The following is a 27,903-nucleotide window of genomic DNA, read 5'->3' as shown; positions in this document are numbered from 1 at the left end:
TCTGTAAACATAGATGTCAAATATATTTATTTAGTATGACACCTGCTGCACAATTCCCTGACAATTTTCATATGTGTAAAAGCCATTTTGGCATGGCCTTGATCCATTGGTGGGATTCAAGTAATTTAACAACCGGTTCTCTGCCCTAATGATTTCTTCCAATGACCAGTTTGCCAAACTGCTCAGAAAGTTAACAACCGGTTCCCCCGAAGTGGTGCAAACTGGCTGAATCCCACCACTGCCTTGATCCCTTTCTTGTAGCAATAGCAGTAGCACTGAGACTTATATACCGCTTCACAGAGCTTTTAGTGCCCTCTCTAAGGGCTTTACAGAGTCAGACTATTGCCCACAACAATCTGGGTCTTTCTATTCCTTTTAGAAAGAATCTCTTTTCAATATAAGAAGAAGAATATAAGAAAAAAAAATTTTCAGAAACAATTTCCCCTGTGATATTTACCTTTTTCTGAATGATGCAATAGTTTCAGTGTGTCGTCTTCTCCTACACTATAGAACAGGGATGTCAAACTCAAGTGGGGGTTAGATCTGGCCCGTGGGCCTGCCCTGCAAAGAGTGAAGAAACGGCCCGCGATGCCTCTGTCAGCAAAAACGGAGAACACTAACTTGTTAAATCATAATTATGAATGCTGAAATCTTAAGAAAAGCTTTGGTGATTCAGGGAAGTTCAGGATTATTATTTTTTGATCAAGAGGTGGGACATTAGATAAAACTATAAGGTGCCATGAAATGCCAGGGAAAAATGTCATCACCTTGTGTAGAGGATAGCAGTAAAATATAAATAAGGGCTTTAGCTTCTTCATTCTGTTAAAAAGTTTCCTTTGCAGAAGTGATTAGGGTAAATATGTTTTCCTATTATTTTCTAATCCCTGCCATGAGAAAGCTAAATGTCAGAGTGTGTGTTTGTTATTACAAGTTCTTGGCATGGATGAGATTTACTGTGGTAAATGTTGTGTATTTGTCTTTCAAGGATTGGGACCATCTCCAGAAAGGCAATGAAATGCCATTACATGTCACATGAAAATTTTGTAAACTTAAAAGTGGACATTGCCAGGTAAGGTTACATGATTATTTCCATGACTCCCATGAATTGATCGAACCCTTTCCTGAAGGAAAAAAAAAGGTTGAGGGAGCTACATATGTCTAGCATATCAAAGAGGAGGATTAAGTGGGACATGATAAGTGTCCTCTAGTACTTGTGGAGATATCATAGTGAAGAGGGCATTGACTTATTAAAGGGAGATCCAAACTAAAAGCCAGGAGAAATTTTCTGACAGTGAGAACAATTAATCAATGGAAGGAAAGTTCACTGGCGATTTGACTGGGATGGAATAAGGCTCCTGTCTTGAGTGGGGAATTGGACTAGAAGACCGATGAGGTCCCTTCCAGCCCTATGATTCTATATTCTGTGAAACTAGCCAAGCTGGTAGCCAGTGCCACCTCCCATGGTAGCCAATTCCAAAGCTGAATTATAAATTCTGTAAAAAAACAACGGAAACAAAGGAAACAGATTTATTCCCAGGAGTAAATTTCGTTGGGTGACCTCTGCTTCAAAATAATCTCCTAAATTCTTAACCCTGTTTATGGTATTAAAAAAAAACTAAAACTAAATACCTAAGAGGATTTCTCAAGTTTTCAGTAAATTAGAATGGCCACCTCTGATGAAATCCTCCATTTTCATAAGGCTACCAGGTGATTGACAACTCATAAAATGCACATGGAAAAGTCCCTAACACAAAGGGGGAGAAAGTTAGAGCAACATTAGTATAAAATATCTTAATGCAATTCTTTGAACTAGGCATACTAGAAAAAGTACATCAGAAAATAAATATATTTGATGTTCATATACATGCATACAAATTTTAATGCAGGCTTCTTGTTAATACAAAATTTATGATTGAATTTAGCCATGATATGCTCATTTATCTATTTCATTTATACCAAAACTCTGATCTCAAATTAATATATAATGCAATAAATTCACAAAAGCTATCAGATTAGACCAGTGCTTCTCAAATAGTGGGGGGGTGCGAGGCTCCGTAAAGGGGGGCGCGTTTGACCTCGTTTTTTTTAATAATGATACTATTTACAGTCGCGCGGGGGCGCGAAAAATGTTTTCTTCTTCCTAGGGGGGCATGACAGAAAATAATTGAGAAGCACTGGATTAGACTATGGAATAGTCTATAAAATAAAAAATATTTGCAAATCTTTAGCCAAATATCAAACATTCATTGTAAAACAGCCAACATTACTGCAACAACTGTTCATAATGCTGGCAAGAATGGACTATCCTTTGTCCTCTATATGAAGAGGAAGAAAGAATGATATATTAGAAAACAAGGAAGAAATAGAAGAGAGAGAGAGACAGAGAGACAGAGAGACAGAGACAGAGACATCGAGAGTGAGAGAGAAAGAGGGAGAAAATATGGATGTCCCATGAAATTTTAGTTTTTATCCCCAGCCACTACTTTCTCCAGCCTTGCCCATTATTTCTGAAATGCTTCTCCTACTTTATCTTCAAAATATCATTATGGACAGAAAGGCAGGAAAACTAAAGTTGATATGCAAATACTATAATCCCAAACAAATATTCAGTAAATAAACTTATTAATAGTACATTGAGTGCACAAAGAAGACACAAAGAAATATATTGCATTTGAACTTTTAACAATTTATATCTTTTTAAAATTGGCATAATCCCAGCTGTTCCCTAGTTCTGAAGTCTGCCCTGTGTTCTCTAGTGCAGTCTTTCTCAACCTCAGCAACTCAGCTCAGTATGCTGACTGAGGAATTCTGGGAGTTGAAGTCTACATAGCTTAAAGTTGCTGAGATTCAGAGAACACTGAACTAGGGTCGACATCTCATGGTACAACCGATAAAGTGAACCTTATAGCTGGCTTCACCGTTCAGAGCAAGAGGACTGCAGTATGGACTGAAATCACTTTGTTCTTTTACATTTTACATGAATTTACTCCATTAGTTTTCCCAAACCTTCTTTGAATGGGAAAAGAATCTCCCATTTACTCTTTCTAGAGTTTTGCAATGTTGTTACAAAGCACATTTATATGCTGAAGTTTGCAATGTTCTGAACGTTGTGATTCAGTTCACTTCTAATGTAATTTGTTATCAAAAAGCATAGGTAACAAACAAATGCAAATTATACATTTGCATATTTTAGGTGAATGTCTGCTCAAAAGTAATTTATATGAGGAAAAATAATTTGTTAATGATGGGGTGGGAAGAAAGAACATTAAAGGTATACAAAATAAGATTATTAGGAGAAAGGCTGTAGGAAAAATGTGTATGATGCAGAATTACAAATACATTGTAATTCGAGAATAAACTGAGAGAATTGTAAACCTGGAAAAACAAGAGTTTCTGTATTTATTTATTTATTTATTTATTATTTAAATTTTTATACCGCCCTTCTCCCGAAGGACTCAGGGCGGTTCACAGCCAGATAAAAAAATACACAATAATACAATATAAATACGATTAAAATACGATTAAAAAACTTATTAAATTGGCCAAGATTAAAAATTTAGGATAAAAACCCATTAAAAACCCATAAATTTAAAACTAACCCAGTCCAGCGCAGATGAATAAGTGAGTTTTAAGCTCGTGACGGAGTCCTGGGGGGAGTTCGTTCCAGAGGGCGGGAGCCCCCACAGAGAAGGCTCTTCTCCTGGGCGTCGCCAGACGACACTGTCGCGCCGACGGCACCCTGAGGAGTCCCTCTCTGTGAGAGCGCACGGGTCGGTGAGAGGTATTCGGTAGCAGCAGGCGGTCCGTAAGGCCCTATGCCATGGGCGCTTTAAGGCGTTCACCAACACCTTGAAGCGCACCGGAAGGCCACAGGTAGCCAGTGCAGCCTGCGCAGGATAGGGGAGCCACGAGGGCTCCCTCTATCACGCAGCTGCATTCTGGACTAACTGAAACCTCCGGATGCCCCTCAAGGGAGCCCCATGTGAGAGCATTGCAGTAATCCAGACGAGATGTCACAAGGGCGTGAGTGACTGTGCACAAGGCATCCCGGTCTAGAAAGGCGCAACTGGCGCGCAGGCGAACCTGGTGGAAAGCTCTCCTGGGGCGGCCGTCAGGTGGTCTTCAAAAGACAGCCATTCATCCAGGAGAACGCGTTGCGCACCCTCTCATCGGGGCCAATGACGCTCCCAACAGTCAGCCGTGGACTCAGCTGACTGTGCCGGGATGCCGGCATCCACAGCCACTCCGTCTTGGAGGATTGAGCTTGAGCCTGTTTCTCCCCATCCAGACCCGTCGGCTTCCAAACACGGGACAGCACTTGATAGCTTCATTGGGGTGGCCGGTGTGGAAAATACAGCTGGGTGTCATCAGCGTACAGCTGGTACCTCACCGAAGCCACTGATGATCTCACCCAGCGGCTTATAGATGTTGAACAGAAGGGTGAGAGAATGGCCCTGCGGCACCCACAAGTGAGGCGGTCAACCTCTGCCCCCGTCAACACCGTCTGCGACGGTCGGAGAGATAGGAGGAGAACCACCGATAAACGGTGCCTCTCACTCCCAATCCCACCAACGGCGCAGCAGAAGTGTTCCTTTGTGCTGAGTCCATCTGCACTAATCAGATATGGTGGAAGATCGTTTTATTCTTACAGATGCTGATCTGACAGACATGGTTCGAAAGCCGCTAATCTAGACAGAGGAACAACCTCTATCCCTGGCCCTCCAGAGATCATCCACCAGCGACCAAAGCCGTCTCAGTGCTGTAACGGGCCCACTGAACAGGTCTGATAGACAGTTTCCTCCAGGTGCAGAACATATGCCATACTCTCTACAACCTGGCAGGTTGAACAGACAAATTACCTAAAACAGCGGGTCAGGAAGACTTGTGGTGCAGCAAAACAATCTGGAACTTAACACACTCAAAACCGTAGAAATAGTGGTAGACTTTAGGAGAAACCTTCATACTTCCACCTCTCACAATACTTGACAACACAGTATCAACAGTAGAAACCTTCAAATTTCTAGGTTCTATCATATAAGATCTCAAATGGACAGCTAACATCAAAACATCATTAAAAGGACAACAAAGAATGTTCTTTCTGAACTCAGTAAGCTCAAACTGCCCAAGGAGCTGCTGATCCAATTCTACAGAGGAATTATTGAGTCTGTCATTTGCACCTCTATAACTGTCTGGTTCGGTTCTGCAACCCAAGAAAAACACAGATTTCAGAGGATAATTAGAACTGCAGAAAAAATAATTGCTACCAACCTGCCTTCCATTGAGGACCTGTATACTGCACGAATCAAGAAGAGGCCGTGAAAATATTTACAGATCCCTCACATCCTGGACATAAACTGTTTCAACTCCTACCCTCAAAGCGCTATAGAGCACTGCACATCAGAACAACTAGACACAAGAACAGTTTTTTCCCGAAGGCCATCACTCTGCTAAACAAATAATTCCATCAACACTGTCAGACTATTTACTGAATCTGCACTACTATTAATCGTTTCATAGTTCCCATCACCAATCTCTTTCCACTTATGACTGTATGACTATAACTTGTTGCTGGCAATCCTTATGATTTATATTGATATATTGACCATCAATTGTGTTGTAAATGTCGTACCTTGATGAATGTATCTTTTCTTTTAAGTACACTGAGAGCATATGCACCAAGACAAATTCCTTGTGTGTCCAATCACACTTGGCCAATAAAATTCTATTCTATTCTATTCATGAATTGGATACAATCAAAGGGAACATTAGGACAGGAATGGTAGGCACATTGGTGCTCTTATGCACAACCCTTAGAGACCTCTTAGGAATGGGGTGAGGTCAATAGTACATAGTTTTTGGTTACAGCTTTGGGGATTTTGGAAAGAGACCACAGAGTCTGGTAGTGCATTCCAGACATTAAAAACTCTGTTTCTGAAGTCATATTTTCTGCAATCAAGATTGGAGCGGTTCACATTAAGCTTAAATCTATTGTGTGCTCGTGTATTGTTGTGATTGAAGCTGAAGTAGTCTTCAACAGGAAGGACGTTGTAACAGATGATTCTATAGTTAAGCTCAGATCATGTTGAAGGCGGTGGAGTTCTAAATTTTCTAAACCCAAGATTTCAAGTCTGGTGGCATAAGGTATTTTGTTGTAATCAGAGGAGTGGAGAACTCTTGTAAAATATTTCTGGACGCTCAACTGTATTAATGTCCGAAATGAGGTAAAGGTTCCAGACAGGCGAGTAAGTAAGAATTCAGTCTAGTATAGCTGACCCTCTAATCCTTCCACAATTAATAGATGCCACAATGGGTTTGTCAAAAAACCTTATTTCTTTCTTTGACAAAGTGACTAAATCAGTGGATAAGGGAAACACTGTAGACATAGTTTTACTAGACTTCAGTATGGCATTTGACAAAGTAAACCACAGCCTACCTCTTGGAAAGATTGAACAATGTGGGATAATTCGTACCTCTATCAGATGAATTTATAAGTGACTGACCAACCACACTCAGCAGGTAATTCTCAATGGAAGTACATCTATATGGTAGGAGGTATGCAGTGGGGTGCCCCAAATTCTGACTTAGGCCCAGTACTCTTCAACATCTTCATAAGTGATTTAGATGAATGAATAGAAGGGGAACTCATCAAATTTACGCATAGCCCCAAGCTGGGGGGGAACAGCCAACACTTTAGAAGATAAGCTCAAGATTCAGAATGACCATGACAGACTTGAACTCTGAGCCTTATCTAACAAAATGTAATTCAGTGGTCAGAAAAGTAAGATTTTACACATAGATAAGAAAAACAAAATGCACAGATATAGACTAGGTGTTATCTGGCTCAACAGTAGCAACTGTGAGTAAAATCTAGGTGTCCTAGTAGAACCAACATTTAAGTGTGAGCCAGCAGTTGTCTGTCACTCCTGCTGCCATCAAAATAATGCCTCTGCAGCTCTGCCCAAAGTCTAGCAAAGTCCTCAGAGAAGGCAGGAGACCAGTAAGTGACTTCAGCAAGATAAGTTCGACTTTGCCTGACTCAGAGACTGCCAGAAAGTAGATCCTTTATATAGGCCATTGGCTCCATGACTCAGCACTCATTAATGTTTCTGTTGCCTCCGCCTATCCAATCTTCTGATGCGAGGATTACTCCAATCAGCTGTTGGGAATAAACCTCCTCAGGCTCACATGCTGTGGAGGAGGAGAGTTTGCCTGGGCATGGAGTCAGGGCTGGGGCCGGGAGATTCTCCTTCTTCTGCAGTTTGTGTGGGCATGGAGCCAGGACTTGGGCCGGGAGGCATACATTCCTCAGTGTTCGGGAGCAGGTAAGAAGGCCCTGGCTGCTCTGAGGGCGGGCAAGACACAACAAGTGTGCTGCAGCTGCCATAAAGGCTAATGTACCCCTAGGTTGCATGAATAGAGGGATAGTTTCAAGAAATGATATTTTCTTGGTTTATACTGCACTGGTGAAACCACACTTGGAATATTACATCTAATTCTGGTCACCGTAATAAAAAAAGAGAGAGAGGAGAGGAGAGGAGAGGAGAGGAGAGGAGAGGAACAAAGATGATAAGGGGTCTGAAGACTAAACCATATGATGAAAGAAGAGAGAACTTGGTATGTCATGTCTAACAGACTGGGGGTGATATGATTACAGTCTTCCAGTACTTGAGGGGCTGTCACAGAGAAGAGGGGGTCAATTATTCTTCCAAGCAGATGAATGCTGTTTAAGGAGTCACAAGTGGAGGGTCATTAGAAAGAGATTCAACCTCGAATTAAGGAATAATTTTCTGACAGTGAGAACAATTAATCAAATATACAGTTTGCCTCTGGAAGTCCATCACTGGAGGTTTTCAAGAAGAGGTTGGACAGTCACTTATCTCTAATGGTATAGGGTCTCCTGCCATGGACAGAGCTTGGACTAGAAGGTCTCTTCCAACCCTATCATTCTAGACGTTAATCTGGCCCTTCTTTCTTTAATGCCTACTTTCCAAGAAAATTAAGTTGGTAATCCTAGGACAACAATACTGTAAGTATGTTTGAAATGGCTGCTGCCAGTTATGGAATATTGTGGTTTGGCAAGGAACCATTTCTTCTCAAGTATAGTAAACATCCTCCTCTTGTCACAAATGACAAACGAAACCTTGTTGTCCTTTCTTTTCTATTGACGATGTGACTCAGAAGGGCTTTCAGCCTGCAAAGTCTGTGCCCACACAAATATTTGCAGTTTTCCTTGTCTTGTAAACTGATGAGTGGGGTGAAAATACTTCTCTGAGGTTCCCTGCTTAACCTTTAAAAAAAAAAGATTAAGTTGCCAAAAGGAAGAATGATCCAAGCATGCTTTGAATCATTTGCAAATCTACCGATGTCTATCCTAGACTTTCCAATTGAACTTTCACATTTATTTTACTTTGGTATCTTTTTCAAGGGTCAGTGTGATATAAGTTAAGGTGTTGGATTGGATTCATGATAGCCATGTTTAAATCTCCAGTTACATGCATCTCACTGGATGAGTTTTGACATTACTTTTCTTAATGTACACTAATCTCAAGATTTGTGCTATGAGGAAAAATAAGAAGTTATCTCATGTAATAGTTTCTAGATTACAACAATAGATACACCAGCAAGTATAACACAAAAGTCACAGGTAAATGAAGACGTACTTATTCTTCCGCGCAGGGCTGGCATAAAACTATTAGCAATTTTAATTGGGTTTTTTATGGTTTTAGTGTGCATTTTTTAATCCAAATTGAATATTTTAATGGGTAACTGTATATTGTATGTTTTATTGTATGGCTAAATTCAAAAAGTATAAAAAATTATTCTTACTTGAAATAGGGTAAAAAGGGAAAATATAATTGTTCTAAAATATCAAAAAAGGATTAGAGTAAATATGGCATTCTGTACAAATTATAGGACAGTACTTGACTAGGGCAAAAGAAATAAAAACAAACTGATCCAATAATAACATCTTGAAATAAACCAAATAGAATGACCAGATTTTTTAGTAAAGAATAGAAATAATAATTATTGGCAAACATCTGCATAGAAGGGATAATATAGAATAACATCTTTCATCAATTTAATTATTCCTCTACCACTGTCTGTGTTCAAAAGGATTTTTTGGTATCCTCCTTCAGTAATTGCTGTTGGGAGGGCATTGAATTTATAATAATACATGTATTGGAAAATAGGATAAAAGGTATAATTGTTCTAAAATATCATGCTTCAGTAATTGCTCTGAATTTTGCTAGGATAATGTCCTTGTGAATGATATGACTAAGATATCTGACTGGTTGGAGAAGATGTGCAGAGTCGTTCAAGAAGGGATTTCTGAGAATTTATTTATTTAGAAAATTTATATGGATGCCCACTCATTCTCCATGAGTACAGCTGGAAAGTCTGCTTACAGCTCTAAATCAATGGCCCACTGTTTGAGATTAGCCAGTGCATGTTTATAGACCATCATGGTGATGGCTGGCCAAGAAACCAAAAAGTTGCAATTTGGCATGTATTGCCTGGCTCCAGAAGCACTAAAAGCTGTCAATCATCATTAAAGTGGACTGTCAAGCACAAATAACCAAGAGCATTTGTTGTGTTCAATGCACAGAAGAATGTATGATTGGTACCTCTAATAAAAGAACCTCAAAAGGTTCACTTCTTAATATAGTTGAAAAGAACAAACTGATCATTGAGATGTACCATGGGTTGTTTTTCTAAAGAATGGCATGCATGTACAGTACAATGGCATACAGTATGGGAATCCAAGAGATAACTTTGACCTAGACAAGAACTATTACATCAGCAAAGAGGGTTGAAGGGTACCTGAAGCTGCAAATTTGGCTATAAATGAATCCCTATGGATTTTATAGAAGAGATGGTGTCCCTAAGACTTCCAGATGCTACAAAATTAAAATCTAGATATGATGGCTGCACTGCTTAGGGTTGCTGGTAGATGCCCAGTTGATTAGCAATATCTGGAAGTCTAAGAGACTATTGGTAAAGATAAGGCAAAAGTTTCTGAAAGAAAAATCCTTATGCATATAGTATATATATACCTGTACATGTATTCACCCACCTAAATAAAATGCAGATAGATAGAATTAATCTGAATTCTGATTTTTTAATCTCTTCATTCTTTGATCACTCTAAAACAGAACCAAGGTCTCACTTCAAGAAAGCTCATTGGGTAACACATTTTAAGGTTATTGAAAGGGAAAGCTTTTCCTCCTTTTTCCTATTATGAGAGAAGAATTTAGAAATTTTAGATCAGATTCAGCATCAAACTGAGATAAGCAATGCATTAAAAGAAAGTATATATTTCCAGAAATATGCATCTATTATAATGGTTTATCATTTATCCTGCCCTCAAACAGAAAGGCTAAATTTAGCATAAGATGTGGCTTGAGACTACTTTTATAGCTCTTCTCATAATAAGCTTTGCAATTTTAATCAGTTTGGTCTCATTGCAGGAGAGGACTGCTGATGATGGTAAGGGCAGAAGTTCTGGAAGAAAACAAGCTGGCCACCAAAGAGAGTGTCAAAGGCTCACACAACTCCTTGTTTCTAAAAGAAGAGAAGGTTCTTTTGCCTTTGTCCTCTTGGAATGAAGAGGACTGCAGCTTCTCTTTCTCCAAAAATTGCCAGAGTAATCTTCTGAACTGAAAAACTTCCAGTGTTGGAGCACCCACAATTTCTGTAATCAAACCATTCCACTGATGAATTGATCTCACTCTGAATGCATATTACTGCAGCTGACATTCACATCAACATATACATCTCCTGTTTCAGAAAATGGAGGGGCTGGTGAAGGAATTATGTGAAAACAAAAGCTCTTGAGTTCTCTACAAAGGGAGAAATCTACCATGGCATAGAAGGTTTTTTTCCCCTGTACTGAAGTCAAGGACCCCTTAGGTAAATGCATTGGCATGGACAAAGTCTTTCCCACAATAACATCGTTTTTCAGAGGCTACAAGTCAGCTCATTGAGCTTCCTGGTTAGCAACCAGCACTAAATGCTGGCAATATTGAAAGGATGCTAGAATGCTGAAAAAGTGCCTCTTAGTCACAAAATACTATTTAAAAAACCAACTTTGGCATCTAAGACCCCGATGCCCCCCTTAAGAGGCCCCAAATTTAGTTGTATTAACACGTGAGCCAGGGAAGGCAGTGCTGTGAGCATGTAATCCTCTCCTTTTGGCTTTTGCTTTGAGGGATGCCTTCAAAGAAGCTTTTCAGATGTCATGGTTGGAGTGACAAGCACTAAGCCAGTTGGAAAACTGCCCTCCAGTAATATTGTTACAACTTAGAATTTGGGCAAATCCTTTAGCAAACACCTTTGCATATAAGGGCATGAATGAAGCTGAAGGACTCGTTCCTTGCTTCTCACAGTCAACAGGAGAAGAGCTCAGGTTGGCTTGGAAGCAGAAAGACATTCCTGTCCTGTCCGATCCAGGCTCCAAAATGATCCAAGCTCTCTTACTATATGCTTAAGTTTTCCATATCAAGGTAAGATGTTCTCTTTGGTTTCATTTTTTTGACTGATGGCTATACTAAAATCTATGGTTTACTAAATTGTGTGAATCAGACTATTGTGATTTACAGGTTTTTATTGTACCTTTATCACTATACAAATTACCACATTCATTGAGATTTATTTATTTATTTATCTGATTATTCAAGCTCCAAAAATGTTTCTTTTGCACTGCCCAGTTAGACTCCCAGCTCTCAAACATCATTCAGCAAATTGCATACCTAGAGATAACCTGGATTTCTGTCATTTGAAAAAAGATTCATTCTTCATTGGTAAATGAATAACAAATTGAGTTGTGGATGTGGGAATGGTAGAATAACATCCCATGTTCAACATCTATATGAACCATTTCATCTGGCTTTTTTATGATGATAAGCTGTACTTTTAAAAGCTGCATCCTGGTGCCTAAGTTTTATGAGAAACAGTGTATCCCTCCAAAAGTGCCTGCACTGCACAGTCAGAAAGCTGACTGTTATCATTCAACAGAAATAACTTCCTCTGTTTGTCATTTGAAACCATTTTCTCTCCAGGAGAGCTTTTACCATTGGTTCATTATTGACATCTATTTGTCATTCATCTGGATTATTGCATTTTCTATTATGAAGTGCACTATTAACAAATGCAGCTGTATTGAACATTTATATAGTCTGCATATTTTCTTTGCGCTTCAATGTTGGTTACCATCTTTAAAGATGTTAAGTATTAATGCTGTTACATGCCTAAAGAACAGATCTTCAGTGCTGTCCATCAATGTCTTCAAATTCAGGAGAATCTAAGATCTGGTTAAGAATTACCTGACTGGATTCTGGAATTGATACTTTTTATCCAAGCGGAATATTTTTAAACTTTTGAATTTAATAATTTTAATTTATTTATGAATTTTATGGGTCAAATTTGACTTTTAAATTTTCCCATTTATAGAATATGTTATTTTAACTTTGTTTTAATTTGTATATTTACTGTTTTTAATCATGTCATGAGTCCTTCAGAAGTGATAAAATCTAACAATAAATAAATAAATAAATAAATAAATAAATAAATAAAATATCTCAAAGTAAACCAAATTTATTTTCTTTCTTTTTCTTTATTAAGGGCTCATCCTGGAAGGAATGTTAATGATTATGAAGTAGTATATAAAAAATACTGCATTCTAAAGTTCAGAATCATATTAATAAGAAAGTTGTTTCTCAGCAAATTCCTTCTTGTCAGCCAACAGAGCTTTTGGTATTCCTTTCCTGCCATCTCATAATTATCTGGATTTATGCATTGCAATCTATGTGCCTGATTCATTCATTCATTTGTTTATTCATTCAACAAATTTATAAAGAACATTTCTAGTATATAACTAATAAATTAAACAAGATGTATAGGGAAGATTCAAGCACCAGATGAAATACTCTAAATCTAATAAATAATTTGGCTATAGCTCTCCATTTGACACAGGTGTAGAGTTGTTAAGAGGGTAAACATTTTATTTGTCTATTTTTTAAATAAACCCCGAACTCTTTGCATTTCAGACCAAATATGAAGACACAATGCAATATGAATTTCAAGTGAATGGAGAGCCAGTGGTCCTTCATCTAGAAAGAAATAAGTATGTTAACTCAGAAGTTCTCTTAGCTTTACTAGGACAATACGAAAAATTTATATTCTAGGACATAATCCAAGAGAAATAATAATTGTATTGCTTTGTTTGGGAAACTAAAAGTAAATTAAATTTTACACCATAGGAGAAATAGATACAGCTGGTGAACATGTTAATTATGTTTTACCCCTGAACTGAGATTTTTTTATTTATGCTTTCTATGGTACATTGCTGGACTATAACAATTTAGACAAAATTGAACCATTCAAGGCTCAAAACCTTCTATCACTTGAATTACCAAAGGTTAATTATGAAATATTATAGAGTTTTTCAAATGAGTGCTTATGCTGCTTCACAGATACCCATCAATCTGAATAACATTTCCTAAGAGACCTATATAGCATGAAAGGCATGAAATAGCATGATCTCTTAGGGCACAAAAGGGGACATGACCTAAATAAGCTCAGGTTTCACTACGCTTTATTTTTTTTTAAAAAAAGGTACCATGTGAGCCTTCTTGGTGATGTTCCATTTGAACTGTAAATCAAGATATTAATAAAGATATTATTTATTTTATTATAAGCCACCTGGCTTATATTTGCATAATAACTAACCATTGAAACAGGTTTTTGGTCTTTCACTGACTCATCTAGCCAGGCCTTTAAAAAAAATGGCAGCTTTGTTTCATTACTGGGAAAAATGAAATTATTTTTCAGCAGAAAAAAATAGCATAGTTGGAAGGGACCTTGAAGGTCTTCTAGTCCAACCTCCTGCTCAAGCAGGACACTATATCATTCTATAGATTTCCAATCATTCCTAAAAAACTTCCAAGTGATGGAAGACCCACAACTTCTGAAGGCAAGCCATTCCACCTATTAATTATTCCCATTGTCAGGAAATTTCTCTTAATTCTAGGTTGGATTTCACCACTAAAAGAAAATACACCATTTTCTGTAAATGCCACATCACCATTGAAATTAGAATAACTATCATTGTACTGTAAACAAGGGAAGTCTCTGCAGCTTTTGCAATTTAATATTAGTGTTAAGACCAAGATACATAATTGGTGCATTGAGAATGACTGCCTGGCTTTTATTTTAGAATGTATTTTGCTTCTGACCATGCTATATCCAAAAGATGCTATTTTTGCCTTTTAAAAAAATCATCTTTGGGACAACTATGACCTGGATGACTGAGAAGCTCCGTAGACCATGCTATATGCGCCTCAAATGAATATCGCCTTTATTATTAAGTATAGGCTACAAAGAAATGGCCCTATATGTGGGTATTTCTGTATCACTTTATCTCATATCACTGGAGATATTTCAGGATAAATTCTGAAGTGTGCTTTAGAAATTCTAGTGTCCCCTTTTGTTTTGTTTAAAACTTCAAGACAGATGCTTCTGTATGAAGGTTCAAGGCATCCATTTCTTTGAGGTTGCTTCATTTTACTCTTAAGTAAATGGAGCTATACTGCTCTCCTTTATAGTTTCCAAGCAGTTTCATCAGATGGTTGCATAGACCAGAAGAATGAAAAGAAGAGCAATACAAACTGTCTTCTCCTGGTCAATCATACCCCCTCTGAGCCTTGATGAAGAGAATTTCACCATTTCCTTGGTGTAAATCCCTTTCCTTTGGGGAATCTAGTATGCTCAGTACTCCCCTTAAATAGGCCTCCTCATGAGGTTCGAATACCTGCTCCTTTCCCTTGATACCAAACAATATGCTAAAATAAGTACTTGTAGACTTACTATAAAATTATCTCTGTCTTACTTAATTCCTGACATAGATATTCTTTTCTTTGCATTCTTTCCAGAGGACTTTTTGCAGGAGATTACAGTGAAACTCATTATTCCCCTGATGGCAGAGAAATTACAACAAACCCTCCGGTTAAGGTAATATCCAGAGTGTCTTTTAGGAAATAAATTGAGGAATATTTGGGCACAATATTCCATAGATTTTATGTACCAGACCAGGCTACTCAAACAAGAAGGACTGTATATGTATAAAGTATCTTATACCGAAATATTCATATAAGGATGTATGGATTGTTAAACCCAGTTTGTTTAATGCATTGAATTAATAGGGCAAGATTTCAATCAACCAGTTCTTTCCTTCTGGTTAAAAGCAAACATTTTTGAGTGAGTTTCACAAATAGATTTATTATGAGAACATCAGGTTTATAAGATCTACCTTTTCATTTTTAAACCAGATTACAGTGATAAATGGAAAATAATTTGTTTGTAATACTAAAGGTGAGAGAAGTTGACTTTGCTCCTATACAGAAATTCATTTGATACCTCTCACATTAAAAGGGCCCAGAACATGGCTGCACAGCAAAAATATCACAGCATTAACATGCTTCATGAAGTCCTTGGCCCCTTCCTCCCAAATTCATCTAAAAGTGCATCCTCTTTGTCCAAAAAGTATCTACTTCTTGCTTAACATCTTCAAAGTTCATACAAATTGCTCCTACTTAGTGTGTAACAGAAATCTTCTGACTTTAATGTCTACATGAATCCTGATTCCAGATGATGCTAGGAATTATATCTCTGTGCATATATCTGAAAGCTTTCATTGTGTGGGTTCAAGGAAATAACAATTAATTGGTATCATTAGTAAATGTGGAATTTTTCATACATTATGGTAAGATTTCAGAACGTAGGACAATCATCAAGTCTGACAGTTTATTCAGCAAATCCTGTGGTTCATCACTAGAGCTGATTTCCAAGAAGACAAGGTTGGTGGAGAAAAAGGCTTATAATTTGAACAGAATATTTACTATTTGTGTGTTGGTCTGCATTATCATGGTTACTTCAGGATGCTACTCCTGCAGCTCTGCATGGTATAACTGATTTTTTTATTTATTTTATTAAGAATAAAATACTGCTCTTGGGGTTGTCATAACTCCAATTTAAAATGAGTTTTTCATACAAATTAGTTGGGTGTGACTTCTGCAGAATTTAGAAAGACTTTGTGTCTCTACTGTTGCCAGCCAGTAGAGACACAAAGGAACTAAATCAAGTCTGTTTAAAGGAGCTTCCAAGTCCATGCTTCCTTTCTATATGGCAGACTTTTCAGTTCTACCCAGAAACATTTTCTTGAGTCACTCTGCACACCTTCTCCAACCAGCTAGATATCTTAGCCGCACAAAAATCCCAAAATTTAGAAATCATTAGTCAGATTCAAAGTCCTCCCAATTGCTGTTATTGAAGAAGACACTAAAAGATTTCCTTTGTACAGTGACTATGTCCATGCAGTGGAGGAATAAACAAAATGATGAACATTTTAGACATATATATATATATATATTTTCTGAGGTTTTCGCGGGTGTTTGTATGTAGGTCTTTGGTCATTCGGGTTTTCTCCCGCGTAAAATTGGAAGTGTCTTGGCGACGTTTCGATGAAGTCTCATTCGTCATCTTCAGGCTTAAGTGCACGCATTGAAGAACACAAGAACTCAGTCAAAAAAGAGGAACCAACTTCTTCCCTGGTCCAACACCTTAAAGCCACAGGACACGATATTGACTTTAAAAAGACCAGAACTATCGCCAAAACTGAACACTTTAACAACAGAATAATCAGAGAAGCCATCGAGATAGAAAAACGCCCACACAGCATGAACAAACGAGATGATACCTCCGCCTACCAGCCATTTGAAACCCGCTTATTATTACAGTCCCTAACACAAGGAATGACACAGAATTAGTCCACAGGATGTCACCACCACACATCCACCCAGAAAGCAGATCACACTGATCAGGAAGCACCAGGACCAGAAGCCAGACCTCAGCTCCAACATTAGCCATTTCAAACCCTAATAGACATACAGCAGACAGACATCCACTATGAAGATGTAAATAAAACACAGAAAACAGCAAAATCACAGCTCAAATTCACTCAGACTGTCTGAGCACAACCAAGCCCCCACCAATGGACACCCCAGCCAATCAGAGCACAACTAATCTTTAACAAGCTCCCACCCAATCAGTTTAAACCCCACTAGCAGTTAAAAGGAAGAAACAGCTGCAATCACATTGCTCCCAAAGCTGAAGGCTGAAGATGATGAATGACTTAAATGTCGCCAAGACACTTCCAATTTCTCAAAAACCGAAACCAAAGACCTACATATACATATACATATACATATACATATACATATACATATACATATACATATATATATATATATATATATATATATATATATATATATATGTCTTGGCATTTTTGGGTCTTTTCCCGAGTAAGGTTGAGAGTATCTTGGTGACATTTCGACGAGGTCTCACTCATCATCTTCAGACTGGTGTCTCAGCTTGCTTCAGCAAAGAGCTTGAGCTGCCCCTCTATAAATACTGGTAATGTTGCTGTGAGCTTGTGGCTGTGTGGTTGCATCTCGATTGGTAGATGGAGTTGTTTGCAGATTAGTTTATGAGGAGTTGCATTGGTTGGCTCTGTGGTTGTATCCTGATTGGTAGATGGAGTGGGTGTTTGCAGATTGGTCGGCTGTTTCATAGCATCCTGTGTGGATGTGGTCCTAGTCTTTTGTTTCTGAGCTTTGGTGTTGTGGCCTCTGAAGTTCTGTGATGTGATGTCTTGAGTAGATGGCTGTGTTGCAGCATCCCGGGCCCTGGTTTGGCTCCGAGTCTGAGGTCCTATCATGTGTCCCTGGTGTGTGTCAAGCCTGCTGTGTATCAGACAGCAGCTAGTAAGTCAGCATGGTCTGGCTTCTGGATGGTGGTTGTGTTTCATCTGTGGGATGGGTTTGGGTTTGAATCTGGTGAGGATGATTGGTGGTGGCATTGTGTGTTGTCCTGTGTCCGGGGTCAATTTTTGTGGCTGGGACTTTGAAGCTGAAGACACCAGCCTGAAGATGATGAGTGAGACCTTGTCAAAACGTCACCAAGATACTCTCAACCTTACATGGGAAAAGACCCGAAAATGCCAAGACCTACATATGTGTGTGTGTGTGTGTGTGTGTGTGTGTGTGTGTGTGTGTGTTTCACAATTATGTGAAATTATTTAAACAAAAACAGAATCTTTCAATAGGTTTAGTCTTATATTTGCATAGATAGAAATTTTATGTTAAAAAAAACTCTAGGTAATATACAATATTGGATTCCACGCCAAACTTTCTCTATACAAATACTGTACAGATATTTCCTGGTTGTGTTGCGAATGTGTATTTTTCTGATTGTAGCTGTATCTTTGGGAAGCATGAGAAAGTGATATGAGTTCTGAGGATAGAAAATAATAAATTCAGTTAGTTTTAAGGAGGGATTCAAAAACACAGGGACTGTTGACTTGGTTAGTTAAAAATGGCTCTCAGAGTTTAGTTGTTTCCTTGAAGACATTTCATTACCCAACTAGGTAACATCATCAGTGCAGGTCATCCCTGAACTAACAATATTCTCTTCTATTGACCACCATCTCTGACCACCCTTTTCTACATTGTTTTACAGAGGATATTTCAAGTATCAAAGGGAGACATATCTTATTGAACCCATGAAGCTTTCCGACAGTGAAGCCCATGCAGTCTACAAAGCTGAAAATGTAGAAAAGGAGGATGAGACCCCCAAAATCTGTGGGGTAACCCAGACTACTTGGGAATCATATGAGCCCATTAAAAAGCCCTCTCAGTTAGTTCTTACTGATAAAGTAAGTCTTATATTAAACTCTCAGGTATATATCATGGTTAGAGAACAGGGATTCATTTACTTATTTCTAAAATGCAAAGCAAAAGAGAAATTCTTTGGGGGTGATTAGATAGAATTCATAAGGGAGGAGCCTCCATTTCTAAATTCTTTATCCTCAGCAAGTTGTGGTTATATGCATTATGTTTAATTGGTCCTTTATCTTGAATGTTCTAGTCTCAATGTCTGGTCATGGTCATTTTATTCAAACTGGATCTTGTGCAGCAGAGTTAAGAAAGTGACTGTCAGAGAGCAAGGAGAGAAATTGCATCCTAGAATTGGCAATTTGGCTTTATAGCTCTATAGGCTGAAAAAACATGAATACACTTTCCTAGGGAAAGTAGCAAGTAAAACACCCACAAACATGCAGATCTTAGCTTAAGTGTCCTTCCTGAGTAATTTGGGCATTCTAGTGGTGAAATCTAGGAGTGGAAGGCAGGAGGGAAGGGCTCTTTCCCAGCCCAGAAAGGATCCTCCCCAAAACTTTCACAGGATGTATCCAATGGTTACACAGAGTATACTTTAGTCTGGCAAGAGTCCTGTCTATAGGAGAGTAGCAATAAAGAAACTACTCTCAGCACTTAACCATGTTGTTCTTGTTCCTTTTGCCTGAGCAGTCTGAAACAATACTTCAATAATCATTTCAAAATTACATCAAAAGAAAGATATACATCTTTGACCATTTAGGGTGAGTTCACGGGTCAAAATGTCTGATTGCCTCCCCTTATCTTGTCTTCGATGCATAGTGTGATATCATTGCAGGCAAGGTCTAAATGGTTACATAGCATGACCACATCACCATGTTTCTCATATGATTGGTTGAGATCCTTTGTTTGAGAAAGGGAAGGAAAAGTGAGAAAGGCATTGGACCATCAGGCTGAAAAATAGGTCAAAGAAAGCGATTTCTTCACATGCTTGCTTTTATTCCTATTAAATTCTGTTCAGAACTAGGTATTCTTATATAAATTTATCTTTAAATGTGGGGGAGGGGGCGTGTCCAGTGTCGCTGCGGGATAGCGATCCCTGGGTCTCCAGAGGAACACCAATATCCCAGCCGCTTTGGGGGTCCTTTATGGACCATAACTGTCTTGGAGAGACAATGAAGAAGGGAGGCACGGTTCAGCGCGATCAGGGAAGTGGCAAATTCCCTGGAGCGCCAATATAAGCCTCTGACTCAGCAGCTTGGGAAGACAGCCATTAGAGCTGTCACAAGTGGGGGTGGCCACACCAAAAGAATGGAGCAGGAGAGGTGATTGAACCGAGTATTCTTACTGAAAAGCGATTTGCCAATGCAGAGGTAAAAAGAAAACTTATTTAACTTTAAAAGAAGCCTTCAATTGGAAATCAGCGGCTAAATTGGCGTGTGGGAGAATAAACAAAAGAAAAGTAAAAGTAAAACGGAACTTTGCAATTGAAGCCCTAAAAAGAAATTTCCATCTGATCTTTAATTTGGTTAATTTGGTGTTGGAAGAGATCATGAAAAGAAACAGAAAATAGAAGGAAACATCATTCGCTAACAAGAGAACTAAGACCGGAAACAATAAGTTTGCTGACTAATAAGGGACATTTTGTTGTGGAAGTATTTGTAAATTGACAAAAGACATCTGCTGGAGGAAAGAAAGAAAGTAGCATTGTTTTTACAGCTGCTGGTAGAAAGAGGAGTAGAACTGACAAGGGCTGATAAGGATTGAAATTGAAACAGTTTCAAGATACATTGGAATTAGACTCTTCCAGAAATAAAGAAGAAAAGAGATATATGGACTTGAATTTGGGTTAAGTTATAAATAAATTTAAAAAAGTTTTTCTCCCTGTATTGAAAATATGGAAAATTGGGAAGAATTATGGGAGATGCTTTTGATGGTCCAAGAGTCTATTAACGGAAACAAACAAGCAGAATTATGGCTTAAAAAAATAGAAGATGAGGAAACTATGAGACATAATGCTGGAAAAGAAATTAGTGAGGATAATACAAATGATTATATTGGGACTGATAGTGAAAAAATGAAAATGAAGAATGGGAAAGGAATCTTAAAAAAGGGGGGGAAAGTGAAAAAGAAAAAATTGAGAAGGAAAACTAAAAAAATGGAAAATACAAAAAAAACAGATGATTACACTGGGATTAGCAGTGCAAGATTAAAGAGAAGAGGAGGAAATAGAGAAAAATTGAGGGGGGACATCAAAAGAGTTAAAGTTAGAGGAAAGTGGAAAAGAGGAAATAAGAAAGGGAGAAAAAAGAAAATGGAAGAAAGGAAGAAAGGGAGAAAAATACTGAGATGGGATTTGGGAGAGACTGAAAGAAAATGGTTAGAAGTAGGAGAAAAATTAATAAAAGAAAAGAAATTAAAGTAGAGATAGTCTTGCTTCCTTTTTTTCTTTTTCTTTTTGTGTTGGATAATGCATGGAATGAAAAAAATTAAAGATGATGATTAAGATATAAATTTTAAATTTATAAAAGAATGGAAAATCCAGCGGAGGTAATTTGGCATTGTATGGTTTATAAATGAAGATGATTGGAATTTAAGATGTAAAAGGGAACAAGATTGAAACGTTAGTAAATGATGTACATTGCTGGAAGAAAATAATAAGTATTGAATTTTGAAGAGAAATGTTAAGAAAATAAGAGGTGGAAAGTTGTACCAATTGATTGTATGATATAAATGAAATAAGATGAATCCAATGTTAAGGTTTAAAATATGGGAGAGGAGGTTTTAAAAATATATGTAATAAATGAGACAATTGGGGATGTCTGGACATTAGAGATATTGAAAATAGATACAGCAATGGAGAGAGATAAGAGGAAGGAGAGAGTTGGAAGGAAGAGAGAGGGAGAGAGAAAGAAGGAAGGGAAGAGGAGAAGAGGGAAGGGAAGGGAAGTAAGTGTAGGAGAGAAGGTTAGATAGGGAGGAAGCAGGGTGGTAGAGGAGAAGGGAAAGGGAAGTAGAAAAGGAGGGGGAGAAGAGAGGAAGAAAGGAGGTAGGAAGAAAGGAGAGAGAGAGAGAGAGGAGTGCAAGGGAAGAGATTGTTGTGAAAAGGAAATGGAGAAAAGACAACCCCGAAAATATGCCAAGCATAAAAATTGAAATAGTTAAACAAAAAAATGAATGAAAGGGAATGAATATGAACAAAAATGGAGAAATTAGAAAATGAAGGGTGAAAGTAGATGTGATTGAATAAAATATGCAAAGCAATATTAGAAAAGGAATAAAAAACTATGGGGGGGAAAAAGGAACATCTTGACTGAAATTGTAACTAAGAAAAATCTATTTGAATATTTTGAATTGTATAAGATAAGAAAATGTCAATACTCTGTTCATGAATTGTGGTTGTGTGGAAGGCGGGAAATTGAATAACCAATAAAAACTTGTATAAAATAAATAAATAAATAAATTTATCTGTAAATGTTGGCATCCTAAATTCCAAAAACATTAATTGGAAACAAATGCCACACCATATTAATATAAAGAAAGTGATTTGTGTCATGACAATTTTTTTTAAAAGGTGACAACTTTTGTTTCTGCTTTGCAAACCATTGCATAATGTACTTTTTCCTCAAACATTCAGACTTCCCCAACCTTTCCAGCTTTGCAGACTGAGGGGGGGAGGAGTTGGTTCCATGCGAGAAGAAGGGTCATGTATGTGCACAGCTCCATTTGTGTGAGCAGTGGGCACATGCACCATCTCATGCAAATGGAGCATGCCCGCCCCCCGTGCTTGCTTGTTGCCCATGCAAGTGAGATGCACATCCATCACTTCCAAGGCCCGGAAGTGGGTTGTGGCCCAGGGTTTTGGGACCCCTGCGCTTAAGTGATAAAATTTTACCAAGCTGTCTCCCTATAAATGTCTTCTTCAAAGAACCAACATTTCTGAAAATAAAGTATTTTGATCAGGGAATATAACAAGCCGTTTTCTGATTATCTGATGGTGACCAAGATTCTTGTGGGCTGCTGGGAGCAAAATCTCTAAACAGCCTTTTATTTATTGTTCTCTTTAGCAAGACAGATACTTGAAGGCCCCCAAATACATTGAGTTTTATGTAGTTGTGGACAATGTAATGGTAAGTACCCTGGATATCATTCCATTTTCTTTCTGCTTTGATACAGCATTTTGTTTCTGCCTTTTTTAATTTGGGCACTTTTGATGACATTAGCAAACACCCTAACTGGATTTCTCTTTAAATGTGCTGTATCATAACTTTGATATTTTTTGTTATTGGACTCAACCAATATTTACAAAGTTACAAAGCATTTCTAAATATACTCTAATTTGCACATTTGTTCTTCATGGATTCCATCTAAATTTATTTTTATCCCACACTGGTTAAACAATTCTATGGGTTTCTTTGAAACATCCCTGCACTATTTGTTTATCCAAGTTGACAACGCATGAAGAGTAAGATGTCTAGTGGAGAATGCTTATCTTACACTTCTCTAAATGTGGAAATATGGCATCCAATTTAGGAAAGCAGTAGGCTGACCAAAATTTTCTCCAATCAGGAGGAGAGCCCATGCATGCTGCTGAAAAGTTAATAACCTTAATATATTAATGGCACAAATGTAAATTAAAAGATCAGCACAAAAGAATTATTTGGACTGCTTGGATAAAAATATTATTTTTGTCTAAATTAGCAAATTCAATGATTCTTTCATTGATATGTTCTTTCTCCTTCTCTCCCTTCTTCCTATAATTATGATCTCATTTTAACTTTCTTGTCTTTTCTATAGTACAGGAAATACAGCGGCAATATATCTGCTATAAGAACAAGAATATTTGAAACTGTCAACATTGTAAATCTGGTAAGAAGACATGGCAAAAATTATTTCACTTGTTGGATTTAAACTTCTCTCAGTCCCATCTCAGATTCTCACTGTGTTCACATAACACACTAACCAGGTAAAGAGAGCTAGGAGATGGACTTCTATAAGAATGCTACCTTTTGGGGCTTTGAGTCAGGTGAAACTAGGTCATTTGGCCAGCTGGTGATCCAGCATAGAATGTCATCCCAGAAAATGGTTTAATTCAATAACTAGGTTAATAAGCCTCTTATGTGAATACAGCCACTGTGTTGGGAGGATGCAAATCCAAAAGTGTTGCAAGAATTCAATCAGAACTACACCTGTAGCTGGATTCTTTGAGGGCTGTAGTTCTGAACTTGGACATTAGAAAATGTCCAAGTTTAAATAAATAAATGTTTAGAAAATTTAAACAAATTTAAAAGTTTAAACAAGTAAATGTTTAGAAAATTTAGAACTCCGCCGCCTTCGACCTGTACTTAAATCATAGAATTATCTATTGCAATGTTCTTCCTGTTGAAAACTTCTTCAGCTTCAATCACAACAATACAAGAGCAAACAATAGATTTAAACTTAATGTTAACCGCTTCAATCTTGATTGCAGAAAATATGACTTCTGTAACAGAGTTGTTAATGCTTGGAACCCTTTACCTGACTCTGTGGTCTCTTCTCAAAATCCCAAAATCTTTAACCAAAAATTATCTACTATTGACTTCACCCCATTCCTAAGAGGTCTGTAAGGGGCATGCATAAGAGTACCAGCATGCCTACCATTCCCTGTCCTATTGTTCCTCTTCATTATATCCAATTAATACAGTTATTACATACTTATGCTCATATATATGCTTATATGTTATATAGTTATTTCATGTTAATGAAATAAATAAATAAATAAAAATAAATTAGAAAGAGATGGACAGATTCAGACTACTCCAAGCTCAATTGATTATGAAACTGATCCCTGAGAAGAACCCTGGAAAGAGGAACTCAATTTGAGTTGGATTGTGGTACCTAGGAGGAGCTACACTCGTCCTATTAGCCTTGTTTACATTTTCATTGTTGATGATCAGTTAGAATCAGGGAGATAACAGGAAGATCCATGAGTCAAATCACGTATTTCATTTTATCATTTTATTTATTTCTCCTGCTTAACACATCATCATCATCATTAATAATAATAATAATTTTATTTTTATTATGGTTTTTTCATAACAATTGTACATATTCAACAGAGCCGTGACATTATTGTATATTTCGGATCTACCTTCCATATAATTTCTATATACATTATATACATCTAATCATCAATAGGCTTATATATATATTGTTTTCTATTTCTCAAGCTGTCAAACTATTACCATAATTCTATGGTAAGCCTATCCATTTCTGAGCAATCATATACTTTTTGGATAATCAGACTCTCTGGTGGTATCTTACTGAGTTTCCAATGTTGCGCGAACGCAATCCTTGCCGCTGTTAGAATGTGCAAAATCAAGTATCTTGTTTTTTTATCAAATTTTGTCTTAAACATTCCCAAGAGATTTCTGGATTTCTGGATTCAGTTCAATTTGGCATTTTGTTATATCCTGTAACCATCCCTGTATCTTAACCCAGTACTTTTTCGCTTTCTCCTGCTTAACACATTATTATTATTCCCCAATATATAGAGTCCTTAGTGCTGTCTGAACTTGGTGATTCCCTTGGAGACATTTCATTATCTGACTAAACAACTTTCTTGAGTAAGCAAAGCAGCAAATTCAGACAGCAATGGAGTCCAGAGCTCCAGAGATTTCTCTTCTGTGGATGCCTAGATCTATTTTTTTTTTACGTGCCCACAGAAGCCAATGTCAGTTGCTTTTTAATCTTGAAAGGTTTCTCAAGGTTTACTTGCATTTGAGTTTCTGATTGTTGCCATGTTCACCTGACAGATTTACAGACCTTTGGATATTTATGTAGCACTGATTGACCTAGAAATTTGGTCCAACAAAGATAAAATTAAGGTGCAATCAGCATCGGAGGTCACTTTGGAATTATTTGGAGAATGGAGAGAAAAAGATTTGCTGCCGCGCAAAAAGAATGATAATGCTCAGTTACTCACGTATGTCTCATTGTGGGGAAAGGGAATAGGGGTGTCTGGGAGTGGAGGATTATGGGAAGGTTAGTGCTTGCACAGCTTCCGCTCTATGCTGTATACTTTAACCCATATGTGAACTGTATTTCTGGGTCAAAAGTCAACCACTTTCTTTTTTTCTAGATGAGAGTTAGTTTTGAGAAGTCCTTGAATGATTGCAGTCAAAAATTCAGCTGATATTTCACCGGGATTTAAAATTGAAACTCAAATGATTATCCTGTTATGCTTTGACTGTACTTACACATGCATTTTTCATTCAATTAAGTAATGTTTTGATTCCCATTCTGCATCAAATAAATGAATGCTTGCATTAGAAAACAGATAAAACAAAAATAAACTAAAGAATAGAATAGAGTAGAGTAGAGTAGAGTAGAGTAGAGTAGAGTAGAGTAGAGTAGAGTAGAGTAGAGTAGAGTAGAGTAGAGAGAGTAGAGTAGAATAGAATAGAATAGAATAGAATTTTTTATTGGCCAAGTGTGATTGAACACACAAGGAATTTGTTTTGGTGCATAAGCTCTCGGTGTACATAAAAGAAAAGATACCTTCATCAAGGTACAACACTTACAACACTTAATGATAGTCATAGGGTACAAATAATAAAATAGGCTTACAAATAATAAAATACTATATATGTATGTATGTAGGTAGGTATATATGTATGTATGTATACACACACACACAAAACAAAATAAGACATCCCCTGAAAATAAGCCCAATTGGGCTTTTGAGCACATGGCAATAAGGCTGAGCACTTATTTCAGGGTTCAAAACAATATAAGACAAGGTCTTAGGTCTCAAACCCTCCACCTTCTAGGAAACAAGCCAAGTGTCTTAACTGCTCAGTTCTGCACCCCATCAGCCTATGTATTGTCACATAATTTCATGAGTGGGAAAATGACACTTTTATTGTTTTATATCTATAAGATATTGGGCAAATAACAATTGTGTAGTGAGCAATCTTAATAGGATATGTGCAAAGCAAGTAGGTCTTATGAAATATGTTAGGGGCTAGATGGAGGCAGATCTAAGTGCAAGGGAGAATATTAAAATCCATTTTAAAAATCCATTTTATTTTTGCCACAGATGTTGATTTGACTTGTCACCCAATCACCTCTTCCAAACCCATCCAGTCTTCAACAGCTAAACTGATAGACAAAATCTATTAAATAAATATGTATTTGGGGTTTTCATAGTTAATGGAATTTAAATTAACCTAGTGGACTGGATTCAGACAACATGCTAACCCCTCTCCCCAACCTAATTCACGCTAACACCAGCCAGATCCCCATATAGTGAAAATGCATCCTGAATAAGTTTAACAGATCTGCTTAGTTAAATGGCTTCTGAGTTTAGAGCCTAAAATGAATTCTAACATTCTGAAAACTGGTAGTAACTGAGGACAGGACAAGGGGTTTGCAAAAAGCCATAGAAAGTTATGTATGCCCTAAGACTACATAATGTGCTTCTATCGTATATAAATTTTATCCCCCTCCCCTTTTTCTTACAGGGGCATTGATTTCGATGGACCAGTTGTAGGACTTGGTTACTTGGGCACCCTTTGCAAGCCAAAGCATTCTGCAGCAATTGTTCAGGTCAGTCGAAAGGATACCTGTTACCTATTTGTACTCAAGTGAAAACTTATATATGGGCATAATTTCTTTACAAATAAAGTGTCTTCATATTTTTGATCCATGTCATTTTCATCCATATTTATTTGTGGATTTGACATTTCCAAGTCCTCAACCAATGACATTTTGGCACAATGCATTCTAGACATATTGTAGATTGAGCTTTTTGTATGCAATGTGCTATATATCAGAAGGTGACAGTGATGGTATTCAGCCGGTTCTATCCGGTTCATGCGAACTGGTAGCAGCAGCTGCGGGAGGCTCCACCCACCTGCCCTGATGACATCGTGTCCTGTTTTTGATACTCTGGACATGCGCAGAAGGCCCTGCACATACACAAATGTGGCACATGCACTTTTCCGAACCGGTAAAAAGGTAAGTGAATACCATCCCAGGAAGGTGACAATATATTATAATGCTTCCGGATCAGGAGCAGTCAAACTGTGCTCTAATTGGCAAATGAGCAGGTCAAATCAGGTTACAGTACTCCCAAATAATTCTTCTGAACAATATTCTTACAATCCTAATGACAAACATGAATCAGCCT

The 27,903-nt window shown here is 37.6% G+C and overlaps 1 protein-coding gene across 1 annotated transcript in view; it reads left to right on the top strand.

The window, feature by feature from the left end:
• The first annotated feature begins 13,020 nt into the window (after nt 1-13,020).
• LOC131203611 (zinc metalloproteinase-disintegrin-like 2d) overlaps nt 13,021-27,903 on the top strand; it is a 34,163-nt gene continuing 19,280 nt past the window's right edge. Inside the window, exons 1-7 of the mRNA XM_058193991.1 lie at nt 13,021-13,123; nt 14,931-15,032; nt 18,577-18,772; nt 22,799-22,861; nt 23,529-23,600; nt 25,526-25,695; nt 27,236-27,320. Of these exons, the coding sequence (XP_058049974.1) occupies nt 13,065-13,123; nt 14,931-15,032; nt 18,577-18,772; nt 22,799-22,861; nt 23,529-23,600; nt 25,526-25,695; nt 27,236-27,320 (747 nt within the window). The 5' untranslated portion in view covers nt 13,021-13,064. The remainder of the gene's footprint in view (nt 13,124-14,930; nt 15,033-18,576; nt 18,773-22,798; nt 22,862-23,528; nt 23,601-25,525; nt 25,696-27,235; nt 27,321-27,903) is intronic.

This window comes from Ahaetulla prasina, chromosome 9 (assembly GCF_028640845.1).
Source record: "Ahaetulla prasina isolate Xishuangbanna chromosome 9, ASM2864084v1, whole genome shotgun sequence".
In the NCBI taxonomy this organism is placed as follows: Eukaryota; Metazoa; Chordata; class Lepidosauria; order Squamata; family Colubridae; genus Ahaetulla; species Ahaetulla prasina.
This window is presented reverse-complemented; position numbering and strand designations above follow the sequence as displayed.